At 31.6% G+C, this 21,907-nt stretch overlaps 1 protein-coding gene and 2 long non-coding RNA genes across 3 annotated transcripts; 2 read left to right on the top strand and 1 right to left on the bottom strand.

Moving 5' to 3' along the window:
• Window positions 1-213: 213 nt before the first annotated feature.
• Window positions 214-1,477, top strand: LOC112737490 (uncharacterized). Its single transcript, XR_003168988.3, has 2 exons — window positions 214-505; window positions 1,295-1,477. It is a non-coding gene; the product is annotated as an uncharacterized lncRNA (long non-coding RNA).
• Window positions 1,478-3,319: 1,842 nt separating this feature from the next.
• Window positions 3,320-3,721, top strand: LOC112737489 (uncharacterized). The gene has a single exon (XM_025787409.3). The coding sequence runs from the start codon at window positions 3,320-3,322 to the stop codon at window positions 3,719-3,721; it is 402 nt and encodes a 133-aa protein (XP_025643194.1).
• A 15,439-nt stretch (window positions 3,722-19,160) lies between these two features.
• LOC140177869 (uncharacterized) lies at window positions 19,161-21,906 on the bottom strand. The gene is made up of 2 exons (XR_011869410.1): window positions 21,709-21,906; window positions 19,161-19,428 (listed from the first exon to the last, which is right to left on the bottom strand). It is a non-coding gene; the product is annotated as an uncharacterized lncRNA (long non-coding RNA).
• Between the last annotated feature and the right edge of the window lies 1 nt (window position 21,907).

Raw genomic sequence — 21,907 nt, 5'->3', positions numbered from 1 at the left:
CAAGGTTCTGAAAACTGGACCGGACCGGCCGGTTCGACCGGTTTAACTGCGAACCGGCACTACAAACGGTCCGATCCTCTCCTGAAAACCGTGCAGCGAAAAATCGCTTAAGAACCGGCGAACCGGTCAAAAGCCGGCCGGTTAGACCGGACCGGTGACCGGCCGGTTACGCTAAACGATGCCGTTTTATGATTTAAAAAAAAAAGAAACCGACCCGACCCGCTCGAGGAGCACCCTACTCCCCTTTCTTTCCCCGACCCCATTCATTCATGGAGAACCCTAGCCGCAAAGAAGGAAGAACAATAGCCCCCTGTCGCCGTTTTTTCCCCTGGTGTCGCCATCGTCAACCCCAGTAACCCTCCAATCTCCATCTTCGCCTGGTTCCTGCCCAGTAGCCCTCCATCTCCATCGGCTTCATCTTCTCAACAGCAGCACGCAGTAGCCCTCTCATCGCGCGGTCGGCGGTCCTCAACAGTCAACACCGGTAGCCCTCCATCGATCCCAGGTGAGTGACTCGTCCTCTGCTCATCTTCTTTGTTCTTCGCCTCTGCTCATGTTCTTCCATCGACCCCGGTAGAAACATGCATGAAATTGAACTTCCTCTGTGAACTGAACTTAGAATTATGTTTAATTTTCTGTGAACTGAACTTAGAATTATGTTTTATTTTGTTGGTCAATTTGTGTTTGGTCAATTTGTTTCCTCGGCTCAATTTCTGTTTGCTGTTGAGCATAAGAAATAAAAAATCTGAACTGTGAACTGTGTGAAGTGTGAACTTGCTCTGTGAAATTGGCTCTGTGAACCGTTCAATTTCTGGAACTTCATCTGTGAACTGTTTAATTTCTGTGAACTTAGCTCTGTAAACTTCCTCTACTCAGTGCTCATCTTCTTCCTTCTTTGTTCCTCTGCTCAATTCCTGTTTGTTGGTTAGCATAAAAAATTAATAATATGAAAATTAACTGGCTGTGGCTGATCTTCTATTTTGCAGCTCAATTCCTGTTTGTTGCACAATTTCTATTTTGTTGGTCAATTTGAACTGTGAACTTGCTCTGTAACTGAAGACATTCTGTTTTCTGTTGCTCTCTATTTGTCAATTTTATACAAACACGGTTTGGTATGTAACTAAAGACATTCTGTTTTCTGTTGCTCTTTTTTCTTTGTTGCTCCATATCTTTTGTGCCCCCCCCCCCTTCTCTTTTCCCAGTTAAGATTAAATGATTCTTTCATTATGAACTTTGGTTGCATTTCGGCAAGTATTGTTTAATGTTTATACAATGCATATCGTCTTAAATACAGATTGATGTCTGAAGGATTTGTTTCATACCTGGAGTTGTGGAAAAAAAATGGAGTTTCATTTAAAAGATTGTAACATCATTTGCAGTATCAGCTACTTTGTTGATGTAAATATCAATATTATACTCTAATATGCTATCTTGTATTGCTTCCTTTTGTAAATATCAATTTCTGACTTTCTGTGAATTGTTCAATTTCTGACTTGACTGTTTTTACTTTTTAATTTCATATATGTTTTATTAATTTCAGTTATGGAAGATAATATTAATCAAGAAGTATCTGCTAATAACAATGTTTTATGTAATGTTTTAAATTTCGAAGATATTTTAAGATTTATATCATACTATAATTATATTTTAGGATGTGTATTTATAATTTATTTATTATTCTATTCTAAAACGGTTTTTTCGGTTGAATCGGTTAGACCAATAAATCAGTAAACCAGTGACTAAAACGGTTTAATGACCGGTCCGGTTTTCTGAACCTTGTATTCGATTTATTATATATATACTATACAGTAATAAATCAAATAAAATTTATTTAATTTACATTAAAAAATATAAATTAAATTTATTTAATTATATTTATATAAAATCAAACAAAATATATATATAACTAAATTTAATTTAAGATATTTTGCAATCTTTTTTTTTTATTTAATTTATCTACGTAAATTATCCTAATTCTTACTACGTTCCAATTTTTAACTTTCTTAAATATTAAGCTTGTAACACCCAAATTCATAATTAAGTAATATCGTAAAGATTTTACGAGTAAGCATAAGCTAATGGACATTAAAGGCAAACGAAGCTTCATGAGGATAATTAAAAGATTTAGAATTTGTTTGGATGTTATTATTAAAAAAAAATCATTTTTATAAATAATTTTATTTATAATTTTTTTTTGTAAAAATAAAAATAATTTTATATTTAAATATTTTATATAATTTTTTTATTTATCAATTATATTTAAATAAAATAAAATAAAGATAGTTTTTGTTCATTTATCATGTGAAAAATATTTTTTTTTTAAAAATTGTTTATAAAAAGATGTAAATTATAATTTTTTTAAAAAATATTTTTTTATTATTTTTATTTTTACTATTAAAAATTAGAGAAAATGATAAATAGGTTCATGACCTTTTATCCCGCGGACATTTTCGTCCATAACGATTGAAAAATACTTTTAAGTCCCTGACCTTCACAAAACTTGGACGGATCAGTCCCTGACAGAGGCATTTGGACAGAAGGACTGATCCGTCCAAATTTTATGATGGTCAGGGACTTAAAAGTATTTTTTAATGGTCAAGGACAAAAATATTCGCGGGACAAAATGTCAAGAATCTATTTGTCATTTTTTCTAAAAATTATTAAATACACTAAAAAAAATTATTAAAAAAAATTTGAACAAGCACTTAATCGAAAACTTAAATTTTAAGTCATTGATCAAATAAGAGATAGAAAGTTGAGCAACTATTTCTCTTGGCCAAAAGAAAATTAATATATTCTAAAAAATATATGTTCAAATTATAAATTACAAGAGTGTTTATAAAAATATATGAAAATGATAATTTTAACATATTTATCCTATATTATTAAAACAAAAAATAAAAAACATATATGAATAATAATGTTACTAAATAGCAGTTTGGATAGTTCTAGAAGGTTCAAACTTCAAATGTCACAGATTTTGATCAATCCAAATTAATATATATAGTTAAATATAAAATATCCATTTATAACGAATTTCAAGCTTTGTGAGTCATAGAGACTTAGAAAAAACCGCGTGCACCTCTCGTTTCTCGTTTCATTTCCATAACCGCTCGCTTATCCCCTTTCATCCCCAATTTATAATCATTCAAAGTTCAAACCCAAGAATACTAAAATCTCTCTCTGTTTTCAGAATATTCATGATTCCTCACAATCACACTCGCTCCTTTCCGTGAATTGTGATCATAGAGAGAGAAAGAAAGAGACACAATCTCTTTCTTTCTTTCTCTTTTTCTCTCAAAATCTTGAAATCTTTAAAATGTCTCGCCAGGTCATCGTCGTCAGTAACCCGCCGTCGCGGCGGCGGCGCGCGTGTGAAGTTGCCGGCGGAAGCGCGGCGGAGTGCGCCGCCGTGGTGTGCTGCTTCCCTTGCGCCGTGATAAACCTCGCAGTTCTCGCCATTTACAGGGTTCCAGCGGGGTTGGTGCGCAAAGCACTGCACAAGAAGAAACGACACCGTATGCTGAGAGATTCCAAAAACGACCTTGTTTTGCTGCGGCACCAGCGGTCTAGCGGCCTCGCCCCGTCGTTTGACTCGCTACCGGTTTCGGTCGAACCCAGGCCGGTTGAGGAAAAAGAAGTGTGGCCTATGGAGAAGGAGATGTGGGCCCGGTTCGCAGAAACTGGGTTTTGGAGGAGTGAGTCCCAGCGCCAACCATGATTAATTTTCCGAACCGAATCAATTGGAGAATATGGGAAATGGTGCAACGGTGATGGATGGAAAATGTGTACATACATGTGCAGAGGGTTTTTTTTTTTTTTTCACCATTGGTACATATTTTAGAATTTCAGTGTATCTAATACTTTATGCATTTTTGTTTGTTTGTTTTTATTGTGAAAATTTTAGAGTAATTCTTTCTTTTATCTTACTTTTTTTCTTATATACATAATACTATCTCAAAAAAAAATATTTTATATTACAAATGCATTAAAATTAAATTAAATTATTAAAATTTAATTTTTATATTTTGTTAAAAAATTTTATATTATAAAAATAATTAATTTTAAACTCACTCTTTAATTTTTTTTTTAAATTATTGCATCCAGATTAAATTTAAAAGTTTTTTAGTAGGGTGAAAGAAATTGTTTGTTGAAGAAATGATTGATGATAAAAATGATGGTTTGGGCATGATTGTAGTGATATGAAAAGTTTGGATTTACTACTATCTTTCGGGAGATTGTGAAAATGAAGATTATGATGACGTAATCATGGTATTATGGGACTTTGAAATTGCGTGGTTGGAAAATTCGGGAAGGCTGCGTTTGATTGTAGCTGTGTGGTTTTAAAATAAATGACAAAATGATATGAGACAGTGATGGGTGTTATATTCAATTATTCGCGAGTGATCTTTTACTCTTTTAGTACTGTGCACTTTCACTTTTAAGATTAGCATTAAATTTTGGAATGCACACATGCTTAGGAGACAAAATATTTTTCTTCTACTTTCTCCTTTTTATTTATTTTTCAAGCCTCCAGTGATTATCCGAAAGAAAAACGAATTCTGTTACGATCAGAATCTTCATGATTGTTGTTCTGTTCTGTTCGTATGCTACAGAATATGGATGTTGTGAAGAAAAAGAAATGAAAAAATAACAGAAAATAAAGAAGTTTGCATTTGGAGTCACTCATTAATGTTTTTTCCCCCTTGCTTTTTTCCTTTTATGGACATGAATGCTTCATCTCAATAGACAAAGATTTTGAAACAACCCAACAAATTTACAAATATGCTAATGAACTATAAAACTAAATGACCTGCGATATTAGGGAGGTATGTAAGTGCAAACCCCATATCCTAACTTTTGTTGTTGAATACCCAAATTGGGATCCATTGTGGCCTTTAAGCTTTAGAAGTTATATTTCACATCGGAAGAATCACTAATTATGCAACACCCTAACAAACTTGAGAAATGAGAATTTACTGTAACTGGTTTCCTACCGTATTTTTCAGGTCATGACTCTAAGTTCTATTTAATGGTGGTATTCAAATTTTTAACACTTATTGAAGTGGACGAACGAGCCGACCAACCTAAATTGGTTGTAACCCTTGCTTTTTTTTTGTCATGCTATGGGCCGGGGAGCCCGAACCACACCCAAACACTAACTCACCCTAACCCAACTACTAACTTGATGTTACAGAACCTGACTCTCCCTCCATAAAACCTCAACCTAACCCTTGCTTATTATTTACCTAGTCTTTTTTTTAAACAAACCTACAAGTCTACACCCCAACTGAACATACTAACAACTTGTTAGTGTCTTATTGGACTTTCGATGAACTTGGGCCTAATATTGTATATCAAAAAATTTGCATTTTCTCAATGCTATTGAAAGCCCAAGGCAACAATCCATTTTGTCCTTAACACAGATGACTGTTTTTGGTCTACAAGAGAGCCGAGGGCTCAAGAAAAAACCAGGGTAACTAAATTAATTTGTATGTTATATTTTAAAGACCAGTTAATGTATCAACCCTTATTAATTCAACCTTATGTAATTGATGGTCCTTTTTTTTTTTCCGGCTCTAGGACAAAATTAAATTCTTAATTAATTTAATACTTAATGGTAATTATTTAGGACTAAAATTTTAAGAGTGAATGTGAATCAAATAGCTAGACCTATAAACGGAAGTGTAAGAGAAATAATGGTTTTGGAAGTTTTAGTTACTCTAAAGGAACTACAAGTTCAAAATTGATAAGGAAAAGAAAATATGAGGCTAGGAGTTTAATTTTATTGTTTCATTCTTTATCAAAATAATTGAGTATACTTAATTTATCATAATAATATTAATTATTTTAAGTAAATAGCATGATATATTGATATTACATTGAAGCAAAAGAGTTGTAGTTTCAGTTGCCAAAATAGCATTTTGATCAAATTTATATTTTCTACATTATTGCTAGTGTCAGTGTCACCTGTTCAAAGTTCACATCCTTCTTTTATGGATCATATAGGATGCTATCTCAAGCTATATCCCTACATATAATGAATACTTTTTCACAGTATAAAACTTATGAAGAAAGTAAAATCTTATAAAAATTCCTGAACGAATTCCTAAATCAAAACCAGAATAACATATAAATGTTGTTCTCCCACTATTTTATTTCAACAATGCTAGGACTTGAAATACACGAATAGAGTGAGACAAGGATTGTGTTTTGGATGAATTTTTTGAGAGAATCATCTCTCAGCGTCAATATATATATATACATAGGTACAGAAATAAAATTTCTTAATACTAGAAGATATAACAGAATTAGATATCTAAAAACAGAAACTATATCAAAACAGAATAACTTATATAAAGCCTATATCTCTCAGAATAACTTATATACAGCCTATATTTCTAATATGATATTCAACACCCTCCCTCAAGCTGGAGCATATAAATCATAAGCACCAAGCTTGTTACATATGTATTGTATCCGAAGACTCCGTAGAGCTTTGGTGAAAATATCTGCAAGTTGATCGTTGGAGTTGACAAAGGTTGTTACTATTTCCCCACTTTGCAATTTCTCCCTTATGAAATGGCAATCAATCTCTATGTACTTGGTCCGTTCATAAAACACAGGGTTGGAAGCAATATGTAAGGCAGCTTGATTATTGCACACCAGTTCCATCTTACTCGGCTCACAAAACTTAAGTTTCTTAACTAATTGCTTCAACCATATAAGTTCACATGTGGCAAGTGCCATAGCTCTATATTCAGCTTCCGCACTAGATCTTGCTACAACATTTTGCTTCTTACTCTTCTAAGATATCAAGTTTCCACCAATAAAAACACAATAACCAGATGTAGAACGTCTATCAAATGGAGATTCTGCCCAATCTGCATCAGTATACCCAACAATCTGGTTATGTCCTTTATCTTCATACAACAAACCTTTTTCTGGAGCACCTTTGATATATCTAAGGACTCTAACAGCTGCGTCCCAATGACTTTCGCATGGGGACTCAAGAAACTGACTTAGGATACTAGTGGCAAATGAAATATCTGGCCGAGTGACAGTCAAATAATTCAATCGGCCAATTAATCTGCGATATCTACCAGGATCTGCAAGAGGTTCTCCTTGATCTGGACTAAGTTTTGTGTTGGGATCCATTGGTGTATCTACAGGTCTAGAATCCAACATTCCAGTTTCTTCAAGAATATCCAGAGCATATTTTCTCTTTGAGATACAGATCCCAACATTAGATTGTGCCACTTCAATTCCTAGGAAATATTTTAACTTCCCCGTATCCTTAGTTTGAAAGTGATCAAACAAGTGTTGTTTTAACTGAGTGATTTCCTCATGATCATCTCCAGTAATGACAATATCATCCACATAAACAACCAGATATATGGAGGTCGTGGAGGAAGAATGACGGGAGAAAACTGAATGATCTGCTTCACTCTGAATCATGCCAAATTCAGAAATAACAGTACTAAAGCGACCAAATCAAGCTCGAGGGGATTGTTTCAAGCCATATAAAGATCGGCGTAAATGACATACTAAGCCAGAAGACTCCCCCTGAGCAACAAACCCGGGAGGGTGCTCCATGTATACTTCCTCCTCGAGATCACCATGTAAGAAAGAATTTTTAATATCAAGTTGATGAAGAGGCCAATGGCGAATAGCAGCCATAGAAAGCAAAAGACGAACAGAGGCCATCTTCGCAACAGGAGAGAAGGCATCACCATAGTCCAAACCAAAGATTTGAATGTAGCCCTTAGCCACAAGGCGGGCTTTTAATCGATCAATGGTTCCGTCTGAGCCGACCTTAATAGTATAGATCCAACGACAACCCACAGTAGATTTGTCCGGTGGCAATGGAACAAGATCCCAAGTACCAGTAGAATGTAAGGCAGACATCTCCTCAATCATAGCCTGGTGCCACCCTGGACGTGAAAGAGCTTCTGCTGTTGTTTTGGGTATAGAAACAGAAGACAAAGAGGAGGTAAAAGCATAGTGAGAAGATGATAAACGATGGTAACTAAGAAAATTATAAATATGATTAGGATTACGGGTGGAACGAGTACCTTGTCTGAGAGCAATAGAAGGACTACTGCTAACTCCCGAAGAAGGATCCAAGGACGGTTCAACCACGGGTTCAGAAGATGAGTTATCTTGGACTGCAGGCCGTGGGTGGCGATGATAAACCTGGAGAGGCTTTGTGGGAATAGGAGGCCCATCTAAGTAAGGAACAGGAAGCACCTCCGTAATGGAAGGTGAAGTGATGTCGGGTGCAGAGAAAAAATGGGTATTCTCAAGAAAAGTGACATCTACAGACACAAAGAAACGATTAAGAGCTGGAGAATAACAACAATAACCCTTTTGAAATCGAGTGTACCCTAAGAAAACACATTTGATAGAGCGAGTAGTTAACTTGTCTTTGCCTGGGGTAAGATCATGGATGAAACAAGTACAACCAAAGACTCGTAGTGGAAGAGAAAAAATGTGCTCATGAGAAAATAAAATGGAATGAGAAACTTGATTTTGCAAAACAGAAGAAGGCATACGATTAATTAAATAACATGCAGTCAGAACAGCCTCACCCCAAAACTTAAGGGGAACATGAGTATGGAGAAGAAGAGTGCGAGCAGTTTCAACCAAGTGACGATGTTTACGCTCAGCCACACCATTCTGTTGAGGGGTATGAGGACAAGACGACTGATGTAGAATGCCTTGGGAGGACAAGTAAAACGAAAAGGGTGCTGAAAAATACTCACGAGCATTATCACTTCGTAAAATTTTAATTGAAGTTTTGAATTGGTTTTGAATTTTAGAACAGAAAGACTTGAAATGTGCAAATAATTCAGATCTGTCCTTCATTAAATATAACCAAGTGCAACGAGAAAAGCCATCAATAAAGGTGACAAAATAACGAAAACCAGAATGAGAAGTAACACGACTAGGTCCCCATACATCAGAATAAATAACAGAAAAGGGAGACGCAGCTCGTGTATTGACACGACTTGAAAAAAAACTACGAACATGTTTACCTAAATGACAAGTTTGACACTCTAAGGTAGCAAGACGAGATAAACTCGGGACCATAGCTTGTAACTTCGAGAGGCTGGGATGTCCCAGGCGACAATGAACCATGTCCGGAGACTCAACAGTAGCAACAGAAGACACAGTAGTAATGGGTAAGGCAAGCCGATACAGTCCTTGAGACTCACATCTTGTACCAATCGTCTGTCCCGTCCCTCGATCCTGCACAATGACGGAGTCAGCAAAAAAGGTAACAGAACAATTAAGAGAACGAGTAAGTTGGCTAATAGAAATCAAATTGAAAGGACAATTGGGCATGTAAAGAACAGATTTCAAAGGTAATGTAGGAAGAGGAGTAGCTTGACCTATTCCCTTAGCACCAATTTTAGAACCATTAGCCAAAGTGATAGAAGGAAGAAATGCAGGGTGTTCAAGTTTAGACAGGACAGAAGAAGTACTAGAAATGTGATCAGAAGCACCTGAGTCAAGGACCCATGGTCCAAGAGAAGAGGAATGAGAGATACAAGCAACATAATTACCAGAGTGGGCCACCAAAGCAACGGGAGTAGATGCTTGCTTTGAAGCTTGGTACTTGAAAAACTCATCATAATCATTGCCAGAGACAAATATCCCTTGTGGTTGTGCGGCGGAGTGAACGTCAGATGGCTCATTAGTTTGGACAACATTAGCTACCTTGGTAGGACGACCATGGAGAGCATAACATTTATCCTGAGTATGACCAATCCTATGGCAATAGATACAACTAAGGCGAGTACGATTACCACGACCCCACGGCCGCCGCAAGTGGGCACTTGAAAGGACACTTGAGAAGAAGATTGGGATGCCAATGCAGTTTGGTCAAAAGTATGGGTCTCAAAAGAGGGGCCGGATTGCAAGAGTCGTGCAAATACGTTTTCAAGGGAAGGAACGAGTGAGGTGCCCAATATTTGTTGCCGAAGAGATTCAAGTTCAGCTGGCAACCCAAGTAACGTAAGTACCAAAAACAGCTTTCCCTGTTGAGCATGATGGTCATCAGCATTAGACACATAGGGAAGGAGAGTCGAAAACTCTTCCTTGACAGCTTCCACAGCCCCAACATAAGATTCCATATCAGTTCCTTGAAGCTGTAAACTACACAGCTTCTTAGCAACATGGTAAAGTCTTGCAATGTCATTAGTGTATAAAGCTTTAGCACGGTCCCACACCTTTTTACAAGTTTTGTAAGCCCGAAACATAGTCAGCTTTGGTGGATCAATGGTCTGCCACATAAGGTTACATAGCTGGGCATCAATCTTCTTCCAAGTGGTTTTGTCAGCGGCGTGAACATCATCAACAGATTTAGTAAGGTGGTCTTCATAGCCTTGGCCCATGAACCAAAGTTCCACAGAATCAGCCCAAGAAAGGTAATTTTTGGCACCCATCAATTTTTTAGAGGTCATTGTAGCGGTTCCAGAAACAACAGATGTTAGAACAGCCGGTTTGCCACCATTGGAGTTGGTGTCGGGGGTTACCTCAGAAGACATGATGGCAGACACTCAGAAACGGCCGGAAAACACTTGCAGAAGGGAAACGAGGGCCGGAAAAAGCCTGGGCAGTGGAGCGTGACGTTCACACGCGTCTGGAGCGGAGGCGCGTGAGGACCACGCGCAGGAAAAGGGGCGGCGCGTGCCGGCGCGTGCGGCAGTTGACGGCAGTGAAATTTTGGGGACAGGCCGAACTTGGCTTTCTGGTTCTGATTCTGGGGTTGCTTCGGAGTGGGTCTGATGTTTGACCAGGTTTTGGCCGGAAAAACAGTTTCTGACGAAGAGACACAACTGATAGTGTCAGCTGGTGGGAAAAGGGAACACGGCTGAAAGATTGCAGCCGGAAAAGAAGAAAAACAAATAGAAACCAGAGCCGGGTCGGAACCCGCTCTGATACCAACTTGAAATACACGAATGGAGTGAGACAAGGATTGTGTTTTGGATGAATTTCTTGAGAGAATCATCTCTCAGCGTCAATATATATATATATATATATATATATATATATATATATATATATAGGTACAGAAATAAAATCCCTTAATACTAGGAGATACAACAGAATCAGATATCTAAAAACAGAAACTATATTAAAATAGAATAACTTATATAAAACCTATATCTCTCAGAATAACTTATATAAAACCTTATATACAGTCTATATCTCTAATCTGATATTCAACACTAGGGAACGAAGAGGGTATCAGTCAAAAACCAGCCAAATGTTTCTGGGTGAATCCAAAATTTCTACGGGGATGGTGCTTATGTTAGGTATTAGGATGTTTTTTTCTTTGTAAATTGGATGGTTCTAAATCTATTTTCTGATTTATCATATTTTAAGCATTTTGTGAGGGAAGGAAGGTAAAGAGACGGAAGCTAATTGAATCAGTTTCCGTGATTCACGTTGCAGTGATATTGAACGTATCTCCTCCTAATTTAAATGTGGTGAAACATTTAATAATCAATATTTAAAATTATAAATAAATAAAACTAATTACTATATTTATAATTAATTAAATTGTTTCATTGGTTCATATATTTTTCCATTTTATTTTACATTCGTGCCAAATGAGAATTAATAACTCAATATTCTATCAGTTTCGCTTTCTCGTATAAAGGATTCTTTTCCACTTTTCTTTATGTGGAGGACTCAGTCATAAACATGTGATTGTTTTGAATAGGAAATAGACTAAGAACTGTTTATAAGTTAAAGTGGTTCACAAATATGACTAACATAATTATATCTCTGAAATTCTCCTTTTATATGTTTTCTTTTTTCCCTCTTAATGCTTGCTTGAATGCGTAGCTAGATTCATCAATTTGCAAATATGCTTTCAAGAAAAATAAACAAATAAAGATTCAATTTGCAAATATATATGTAAATCATTCTCATATGAGCTAATAATAATGGTTTCCCTTTTTCCTTTTTTGAATAGTGCTCAATGCATTATAGTTATATTTTTATTTAAAAAAAAAAGAATCATATAATAATTTATCATATATTATATAAACTCGATTTTGGTAGTTTAGCATGGGATATTGCAAAATTATTATTATATAGAAAAAGAAAATTGTATATCCACTAGACAAAAATACACCTAAACAAGCAAAGCCAATTATATTATAAAACCAGTGAGACGTCCATTTTCCATGTAATAAAGAAAAGAAGAACATGTTTAATTTACGTAAATTATTATTAGTATGGACGAAACAACAAAAGCAAGCACACTCGTTTTGACGAGATGATTTATTCCATAGCAAGTTCCAAGTCCGTAAAGTCCACAACACCCTTTATTATACACCAAGATCTTAAGATTTGAACTTGCTTTCCTAAGGGTGTTTTGGTAAATTCGAATTTCTCCCAAAACATACATATTCCATGCCAACTACTCAAAGATATGCTAAAGTCATGAATAATAAATATCAGACATTAAAATAGTTTGTCACTAAATGATTAGTGTAAGGGCCACCGACAATTTCCCAGAGGATGCAACTAGCTAGGAAGTAGGAATACAAAGTAAATGAAGTGAAAAAAAAATTTGACCCAAAAAAAATGAAAATGTCCCTTAAACTTCGTTTCTTAAGGACATCTCCACCTAACAGTTGAGGGATACACAAGACCAAACTCATTTAATATCATCACCAAAATCATTTGTTAATTTCATAATAATGGATATTCCATATCTGCTTCGTTCTATACTCATTGTAGAAAGACCTAATCACCTCCACTTTTTGTCCTACATCATATATGTTTGTCATTTGCAAAATGCACACTCATTTCAGGTTAAGTTAATTAGTCCTAAACCTTTTTCCCTACTTAACAAAATTACTTTAAAATTAATGCATTCAAACATAAAAAATGATATTCGAGTAATATATTATATGAAAAGAAATTAATTATATTTTTAAGTAATTATTATTTTTATTTAAAAAAATATTTTTGTTCTTTATTACTAATCTAAGTTGCCTATATTACACATGTGCGCCTAAATTCAGATAGAGGAGTGTTAGGGAGTCAGCAGAATTTATGATGTTTAGCCATCAATTAGTCATCATTAATATTTTCAATGGTGTAAGATGACATCTAATGATGTAAGATTAATCATTTTTCCTTTTATGATTAAGTATTGACCAAATTTCAACAAAAATGCTGACTCTAAATTTTTTCGTCCAGATAAAAGATGAGAGTTGTGTTAAGTTTTCAACAACCAACATACAAATTTTGTTAAATCTCTTTATGACATACTGTATCGCTAATCTAAATACATCTGAATACTATATATTATTTTTCACAGAAAAGAATAATAATTAGTATTTTTCTTTTATTAAATAAAAAAATACTTTGAAATTATATGTTGATACCTTGATGGTTTATTTGATGTGCAAGTAGCTAAAGAGACTAACTACGTATGTGGTAATAAAAATAAACAAAAAATTGTGATAAATCGAAAATAACACATGCATAGTTATTAATTAGTTGGAATAATTAAACGAAATGACAGCAGTATAAGTAACTTTCATGTTGTTGAGAACTTGACAAGGAAATTAAAACCATGCAAGTTATGCAATGAATGTTAACATTGTATACATTATGGTAATTGATTAACCAAGAATATAATCCAAGACTTTTACTTTCACCATCAATCAAAATATGAATACCTCTTGATCCAGCTTTCACATTTATGAGAAGATAATAGTGAAGATTGAGTAAAGAAAGCTCAAAGAGACAGACATATTAACAGCCCCCTCCGGTTGGGGATATGTCTCTCTCCGCACAAAGAGCACTACACTTGTGTTTGCTAAGTCACCATTAAAGGAAACCAAAAAAATATGGTTTCCTATTTAATTATCCATAATGTTAGAGAGATAAAAATAATCGATCTAAACAGTTAAAATTTATCTTATTTATAATTTATTTATTGCAAGATTTATTTAAAAAGTAATAAATTTCGACAATTTTTTGCTAATAATTTTTAGTTAACAAACATTTTCATTTAACTACCAACTATACCTTGTAAATCTACTCATTCAGTAGTTCTCTCCTAGCATAAAATATTATCCTTCCATGTGTAAAAGGTGCAGAGCAACAATAACTTTCCTTTAGTAGTATCATTTGTGGAGTAAATTCGCATAGTGGTCTTTGATATTGACGCCGTGCACTAAAATCGTCTTTGGGATTTTAATTGCATTAATTATGTTCCTGAGATTGGAAAAATTGTACATAGTAATTCCTGATCCGTTTTTCGTTAACGACGCGCTGATAGGGGTGGCAAAACGGGTCGAGCCCGTCGGGCCGATCCGCTAAACCCGCTAAAAAAGGCGGGTCGGGCTAGGAATTGGAGCCCGTCAAATTAAAAAAACCCGCCAAACCCGCACCGCCCAATTGGCGGGTTTTGGCGGGGCGGTCCGCCGGGCCGAAGATTTTTATTTTCTTTTTTTTTAATTAAATAAAAGAGTGATTACTATTATAAAATTAATAATTATAGAATTTTTAAACACTTTTTTTTTCATTTTTTGTTCTTATTCTTTTTTGAATTATTAACTTTATTTATTTTATTTTACAATTTCGTATATATGCTCAAATTATGTGACTTATTTTTTAAAATAAAGATGATTTTATTGACAAATATTATTTTGAACAATTTTATTGAAGTTAAAAATTTAAAAAAAATAATAAAAAAATTATATTATAATTTGACTATTTTTTATTTGTATTTGATTTTTTAATTATTATTTTTTAGTTAATTTTAATGAATTTTATTTTTCAAAAAAAAAAAAAAGAGTCAAGCGGGCTAGTCCGCCAACCCGCCAATCCGCCATAAAACGGGGCGGGCTAGCATTTTAAACCCATTTTAGTTGGCGGAGCGGGCCAGTCCGCCCCATTTATGTGGCGGGCCTAAACGGGGCGGGGCGGGTTGGGGCGGGTCAGCCCGCTTTGCCACCCCTACGCGCTGACATGACTTGATGACGTGGACCTTTGGTGACACGTGTCACCTCATGGTTTGGCCACGTGTAATGGTACGATGACGTGTCGGTCAACGACACGGGGCATACTGACATGGATGTGTATGCCACATGTCACAATGCTATTTTGCCACATGTTAGATTATGCCACGTGTTGCAATGCTATTTGTCCACGTGTCATCCACTATGTCATCGTTACATGTGCACCAAATTGGTCCCTTACTTTGCTGAAATTGAATATCGTGCACCAAATTAGTCCATTCATCAGTTTTTTCTCATTTTTTTTTATAAATTTAAAATTCTCAATATTTTTTTATATACTAATTTTAATTAAATTTTTTATTATACATATTTTATAATAATTTTTTTAATTAATAATGTTAACTTGTATCATTAGAGTACATGTTAACTAAAACCAAAACTTTATTATTGCCTCTTGTGTTTATTTGTATCTGTTTTAATACTGTTCAAGTCATGGTTACAATAAGTACTTATATTGATCAATAGTGTAATATATGAAAAAGCTGCCTAACTAAATTATAGATAAAATGAATTATTATAATCGACATTCGACAGTATAAATCTATCTTATTAATTTAGTGAGAAGTTAATTATATAGGAAATCGGACATTCTTAAAATGGATAGGAATAATGAATTTATATTAGTTAATAAGTGCCTGATCAAGTATTCCTAAAATATTTATTAAAGTGTTAAATGTTAAAAAATTTGTATTAAGGAATATTATTATACTCTTAACTTACACTCTTTATTAAATCAATATCAATATGTCACATAATGCTTTTAATAAAATATTGTAGAACAAAATTGTATAATTAAAACTAATATTTTAAAAACATTTTATAAAAACACTTATATCTAAATAACTTGTGAAAAGATAAAATTAAAATTAGTGTATTCAAATATATAATGAGAATTTTAAATTTATAAAAAAATGAAAAAAAAAACTAATGAGAGAACTAATTTGGTGCATGACATTTAATTTCATGGACTAAAATGAGTCATTTGATGCAAAGTAAGGGACCAATTTGATGCACATGTAATGATGCCATAGTGGATGACACGTAGACAAATAGCATTGCAATACGTGGCATAATCTGACACGTGGCAAAATAGCACTGTGACACATGGTATACCCATCCACGTCAGCATGCCACGTGTCGTTGACCGACACATCATCATATCGTTACACGTGGCCAAACCATGAGGTGACACGTGTCACCAAAGGTCCACATCATCAAGCCACATCAGTACGTCGTTAACGAAAAACAGGTCAAAAACTGTTATGGTGCAATTTTTTCAATCTCAAAAACATAATTAATACAATTAAAATCTTAGAAGTGATTTTAGTACACGACATCAATGTCAAAGATCATTACTGGGATTTACTCATCATTTGTGGGATCAATTATTTTGTGCCGATTTCCTTCTTTTTCATGGAATATTAAACGTACATATAACATCTTTTGATTTATATTGTTAATTTCCAATGTCAAGTTTATAAGCGTGATCATTATCAATATTACAAAATACACAATAGTATTAATAAGTATTATGGTGCTCAGTATCGCAGAAGGTTAGTATGTACTTATACGAATAGAACAATTGTTGCGTGCTAATGTCGACAAATAAGTATAATTGATGAAAAAAATGATGACTAACATGGCCAATAATGCATGTGAAAGAGTTAAGAAAATAGATTTCTTCATTTGCAGAACTCAGAAAGTAAATAACTAAATACATAGAATAAATACATATATTTCACTCCGTTTGAATATTCATCTTATCCAATTAAACTTAACATAAATTTATAGAAAAGTTTTTAAACATTCTAAAAATATTAGTGTTTTAATAATTTTAACTGTTGATTTTAATTATAAGAATTATTTTTTACATATAAACCTTTTTCATATACAAGTTTTTACAAATTATTTATATTTATGCGCGCATCTTCTTTTTTTCTTTTATTTTTCTTTTTCGTTTTCTTTATTTCTCTTCTTTCTCCTTTTTTTATTGGAATTTCTTTTCTTCTTTTTATTATTTTGAATCTAATCAAGTAGCTGAGGTGTGGTTCAATTTAGAAGAAAAAATATAGCATTAGAGGAAATATTTTTTCTGTATTTGCAGTAAATTTTGGTGTAATACAGAGATATTTTAGTATAACACGAAGATATTTGGGTGTATTTTAAAAATTTTGAGTGTATTTTTATTCTGGTAAGTTCTGCATAATTCAAAACTCTTCTTCTTCCTCTTTCTCATCTTCTACTGCTTTTTTTTTTAATCATCATCACCATCTTCTTTTTCTTTTTTTCTTATTCATCTTTTCTTTTGGGTAAAGTATATTTTGTCCCTAAAGTTTGACAAAAGTTTCAAAAATACCCCTAAGTTTTATTTTGTTTCAATTTTGTTCTAAAAGTTTTCGATTTTCATCAAATATACCCCGAACGGCTAATTTTTCAAAAAAATTAAGACCAATTCAACAACAATTTCATAAGAACAACCCTCAACACAAGTAAATCAAGCATAGTTTTCATGCATTATTGTTAGATTGGTCTTAATTTTTTTGAAAATTTAGCTGTTAAGGGTATATTTGATGCAAATCAAAAATTTTTAGGACAAAATTGAAACAAAATAAAACTTAAATGTATTTTTGAAATTTTTACTAAACTTCAGAGACAAAAAATATACTTTACCCTTTCTTTTTTGTTTTATCTTCTCAAGTTTCTTTTTGTTTTAACACATAATGCTGCAAAATTACTTGGAAGATGATGAACTTACATTCATTTAACTAAAAGAAAGAAACAAATAAGAAAAAAAAGAAGAAGAAAAAAATACAACATTAGAAGAAATATTTTTCTGTATTTGCAGTAAATTTGAGTGTAACACGAAAATATTTGGGTGTAACACGAAGATATTTGGGTGTATTTTTATTTTGATAAGTTCTGCATAATTCAAAACTCTTCCTCTTCATCCTCTTCATCTTCTATTGCTTCTTCTTCCTCATCTTCTTATTTCATTTTTTTATAATTCTTTTTCGGAGAAAAAATTAAATAAAGAAGAAAAAAATACATAATGTTTTAAAATCAATAGAAAGAGAAAGATGAAAAAATACACCAACAATAAAAAGAACCACGATGAGGATGAAAACGCGAAGAAGAAGAAGAAGGAATGCGAAGAAAAAATGAGGAGGAATGCAAAGAAGAAGAAGAAGGAGAAGGAGGAGGAGGAAAAATGTGGAATACAAACGTTGAAGAATAACCATTTCTTATTTCGTGCTATTCAAAGTTGAGGAAGCGCGTGCTTATATGCTCTTTAAATTGAGAGTTGTTTTTGTTGAGTTTGAGTTGACTTGTATAGACTTGTATACTAAAAAGATTTGTATGTGTAATAAGTCTCAAAAAATTTAAATATACCTAAAACACTAGTATTTTAATAATTTTGATTGTTAATTTTGATTAATATATATTATATATATTTAGTTAAAATTACTAAAATATTGATATTTTATATACACTTAAAATTGAGAATAGATTCTCTCCAGTAAAAAAAAATGGATGGTATTCAGTATTTAATATCACCTTTCATTGCTCTCTCTTTTTTCTTTATTTTTAGTCCCACTTATAAAATTAGAAGTGAGAAATCACATTTTATTCTCTCAAATATTAAAAAAATTAAAAAGAATCTATTTTCCTTAAAATTCTTCCTAACTTATGTATACTTAACAAAACCCTGCCGCTCTTGAAGTCAAATAAGGTAGTTTTCTAGAAGTTATTTCCATTTTATTTCTTAATTATTTATTCTTAATGCTGTTTGGGGTGGTTTCTTGATTCTTGGTGAGGTACTTACACACTCTGTATGACAAGAACAGCTCAGCTTATACCCCATCAAAATAAGAACCCAAGGTCAAGTGGGAACCACCACTCGTAATTCATAAGTCTATATGGTATCTTATTTTTATTTGCTTCGGTGTCTATTCTATGGTATGGACCTCATATCCGATCTATATTAAATGCACATATTAATGTGAAAAGATTCATATGTAATATATATTATTAGAGCAATATGCTAATAAGTAATAACACACTATTAAAGAAGAGTTAGCAGAATTCCAGAGCGATGAAATATATAATAATATAGTTCATTTTATTTTATTTTATTTTATAAAAATGAATAAGTATGTTGTCACATTATGATCTATCAAATTAAATAAATTTCGAGAAGAAAATTGTATTTTGATAACCCTGTTTAGAATATTAATCTTGTAGTTCACAACCAATCCTCATTTTTTAACATTCTGTTATGAAGATCAACTAGTTGGAAATAAAGGAAGTTTACCCTAAAGAATGAGTGTCAAATGGCTTTAATAAAAGTGACCTTTAACGTGCACAGAAGCTGGAAACAAAACGCACAAGAATCACAAGACACAGTCAACAAACTGAAAAAAAAATATATTATATATCAAGGGAGAAAGACAAAACATTGAGAGAGAGAGAGAGAGGGCCCCAATGCCATCGGAAAATGTTATTTTAATATATTTAACAGATATTTAATATGATTTTAATTTTAATATATTATTAGTATAAAATAATTATATATATATTTAATTAAATAATAATATAGTAGCATAAATAATTATTTTTATATTAGTTACATAAATAATAATAAAAAAGAATAAAATATTATGATTATATAAATTTTATAATATTATTGTATTAAAATTAAATTTATTTAATATATTGAAAATTTTTTAGAAAACTATAAAAATAGTTAAATAAAAAAAATTTAGCTAACTGATGTTTTAAAAGTAAATGTTAAGATTATATATTAAAAAATTTATTAAAAATATAAAAAAATTAAGTTTTTAATATATTTGTTTTATATTTATTTAAAAATATTTAAAAATTCTATCAATAGTAATTTTATCATGTGTCCTAAAAATATATGTTAGCTAAATTCATAAAAAAATATTTAATGTTATTGGAAAAGATATTTATATTGAGTAAACTATAAAAATGATACCCAAAAATTTATATCGCTGACAAAATTAACGATAAATAAATTTCCAAAAATTTAAAAATATGATTAAAAAATTAGATATTAAATATATATTCTAAAAAATATTTAGATATCTTATTTTAATGTAATTTTTTACAATCATTATTAAAAAAAAAAAGATTTTTCATTCTTAAAATATGGTAAATTTGATGTCCGGTGAATTTAAAAAAATAAAGTTATTGTGAATGACCAAATTCTTTTAAAAAACAAAATGTAAAAGCTAGAGATTGAATTTTGTTTTAATTTTTTTTTGTATCTTTTTAAATATTTATTCAAATGTCACTATAAAAATTTGAATCCATAAAAATGCTATTTGTTTAATACAAAAATTTTTTGTCATTTAAAAAAATACAATATTTATTAATTATTGAATAATTATCCAAATTAATACTCAAAAATTTTAAAAGTAGATGTTTTAGTAAAAAAAAAATTAATACACAGATTAATTCTCAATATTTAATTCTGACAGAGTAATTATCCAAATTAGTATCTAAAAATTTTAAAAATAAACATTTTAGCCTTAAAAAAAAATTAATACACATGTCAATCTTCAACGTTTTTTTTTGTTAAACATAACAGTCTCCATCCATTTTATTTTTATTATATGTCAACCTTTATTATTATTAGCTTAATTTTATGTATGTGAACGATGACACTAGCATATTAATACACTCTTTTTCCTAAAAACAAACAAGGTCAATAATAATGCTTTGAAATCTAAATTAAAATATTTTCTTTTAATATAAATATAATTTTTTAAAATAGGCCATCTTTTGATTATATTAAATACAAAAATATCAAATAATTTTAATCTTTAAATTTTTTGTAAAATAATTATTAATAATTTTATTGATTATTATTATTATTATTATTATTATTATTATTATTATTATTATTATTATTATTATTATTATTATTATTATTGTTGTTGTTGGATGAATAATTTCTAATAGGATATCTTTTGATTATACTTTTTATATTTTTTATGCAAAATTTATATTATAAATACATATATAAGAATCTAATAAATAAATTTATTATTATTTTAAAAAAAATACAAAAAATTATATTACATTATTATTATGTAATAATAATAATAATAATAATAATAATAATAATAATAATAATAATAGGAGATTTAAAATCTTTGAAAAATAATTTGGTAATTACTTTTTCGAAAAATGGACTGGGAACTGATTTGTTTGTTGAAATAAAACTTTAAGAATATTTTGTATATTAATTTTTTTAAACTAAAATGTCCACTTTTAATTTTTAAATTAGAGACTGATTTAAATAATTATTTTTAATTATTTTATTATATTTTTAAATTATTTAAAAATTATTTTGTTAACAATATTTTTTAGAAATTTTTTGTCATTATTTAGATCTTTTGGATATCAAATTAACCGTTAATTCTTATATAATTATATTTTTTTGGGGGTCTATATTCATTCATTTAATATAATATATTATAGTAACTCATGATTCATCTGTTTTATCTAATTGATGATAAATGAGGGTAAAGTGGAACAATATCCCTATGACGAATTAGTAGAAAACAATAAGATTAATAGTAGTGATGGCATTATTAGGTAATGAAAGTTGGTTTATTTATACCTCCATTTTACTCACAACCTGTAAGTAGCAGCTGAAGCCAGGTAGCAGTTGGGTACTGGACCCCACCTTTCCACTTCTTTCTTTCTTCACACGAGCCCTCCCTCCCTGTTCAATCATGACCCGCCACGTGGCAAATTCTCAACAGTGCAACCGACACCTCCATTGATTTACCCACTTCTCCTACAATACAAGTAAAACC

This window comes from Arachis hypogaea, chromosome 13 (assembly GCF_003086295.3).
Source record: "Arachis hypogaea cultivar Tifrunner chromosome 13, arahy.Tifrunner.gnm2.J5K5, whole genome shotgun sequence".
Taxonomy (NCBI): domain Eukaryota; kingdom Viridiplantae; phylum Streptophyta; class Magnoliopsida; order Fabales; family Fabaceae; genus Arachis; species Arachis hypogaea.
Note: the sequence above shows the minus strand (reverse complement) of the source record. Positions and strands in the feature narration are given on the sequence as shown.

What these genes read in the sequence shown, in the direction of transcription:
- LOC112737489 (XM_025787409.3), top strand. Translation starts at nt 3,320, where the DNA reads ATGTCTCGCCAGGTCATCGTCGTCAGTAACCCGCCGTCGCGGCGGCGG.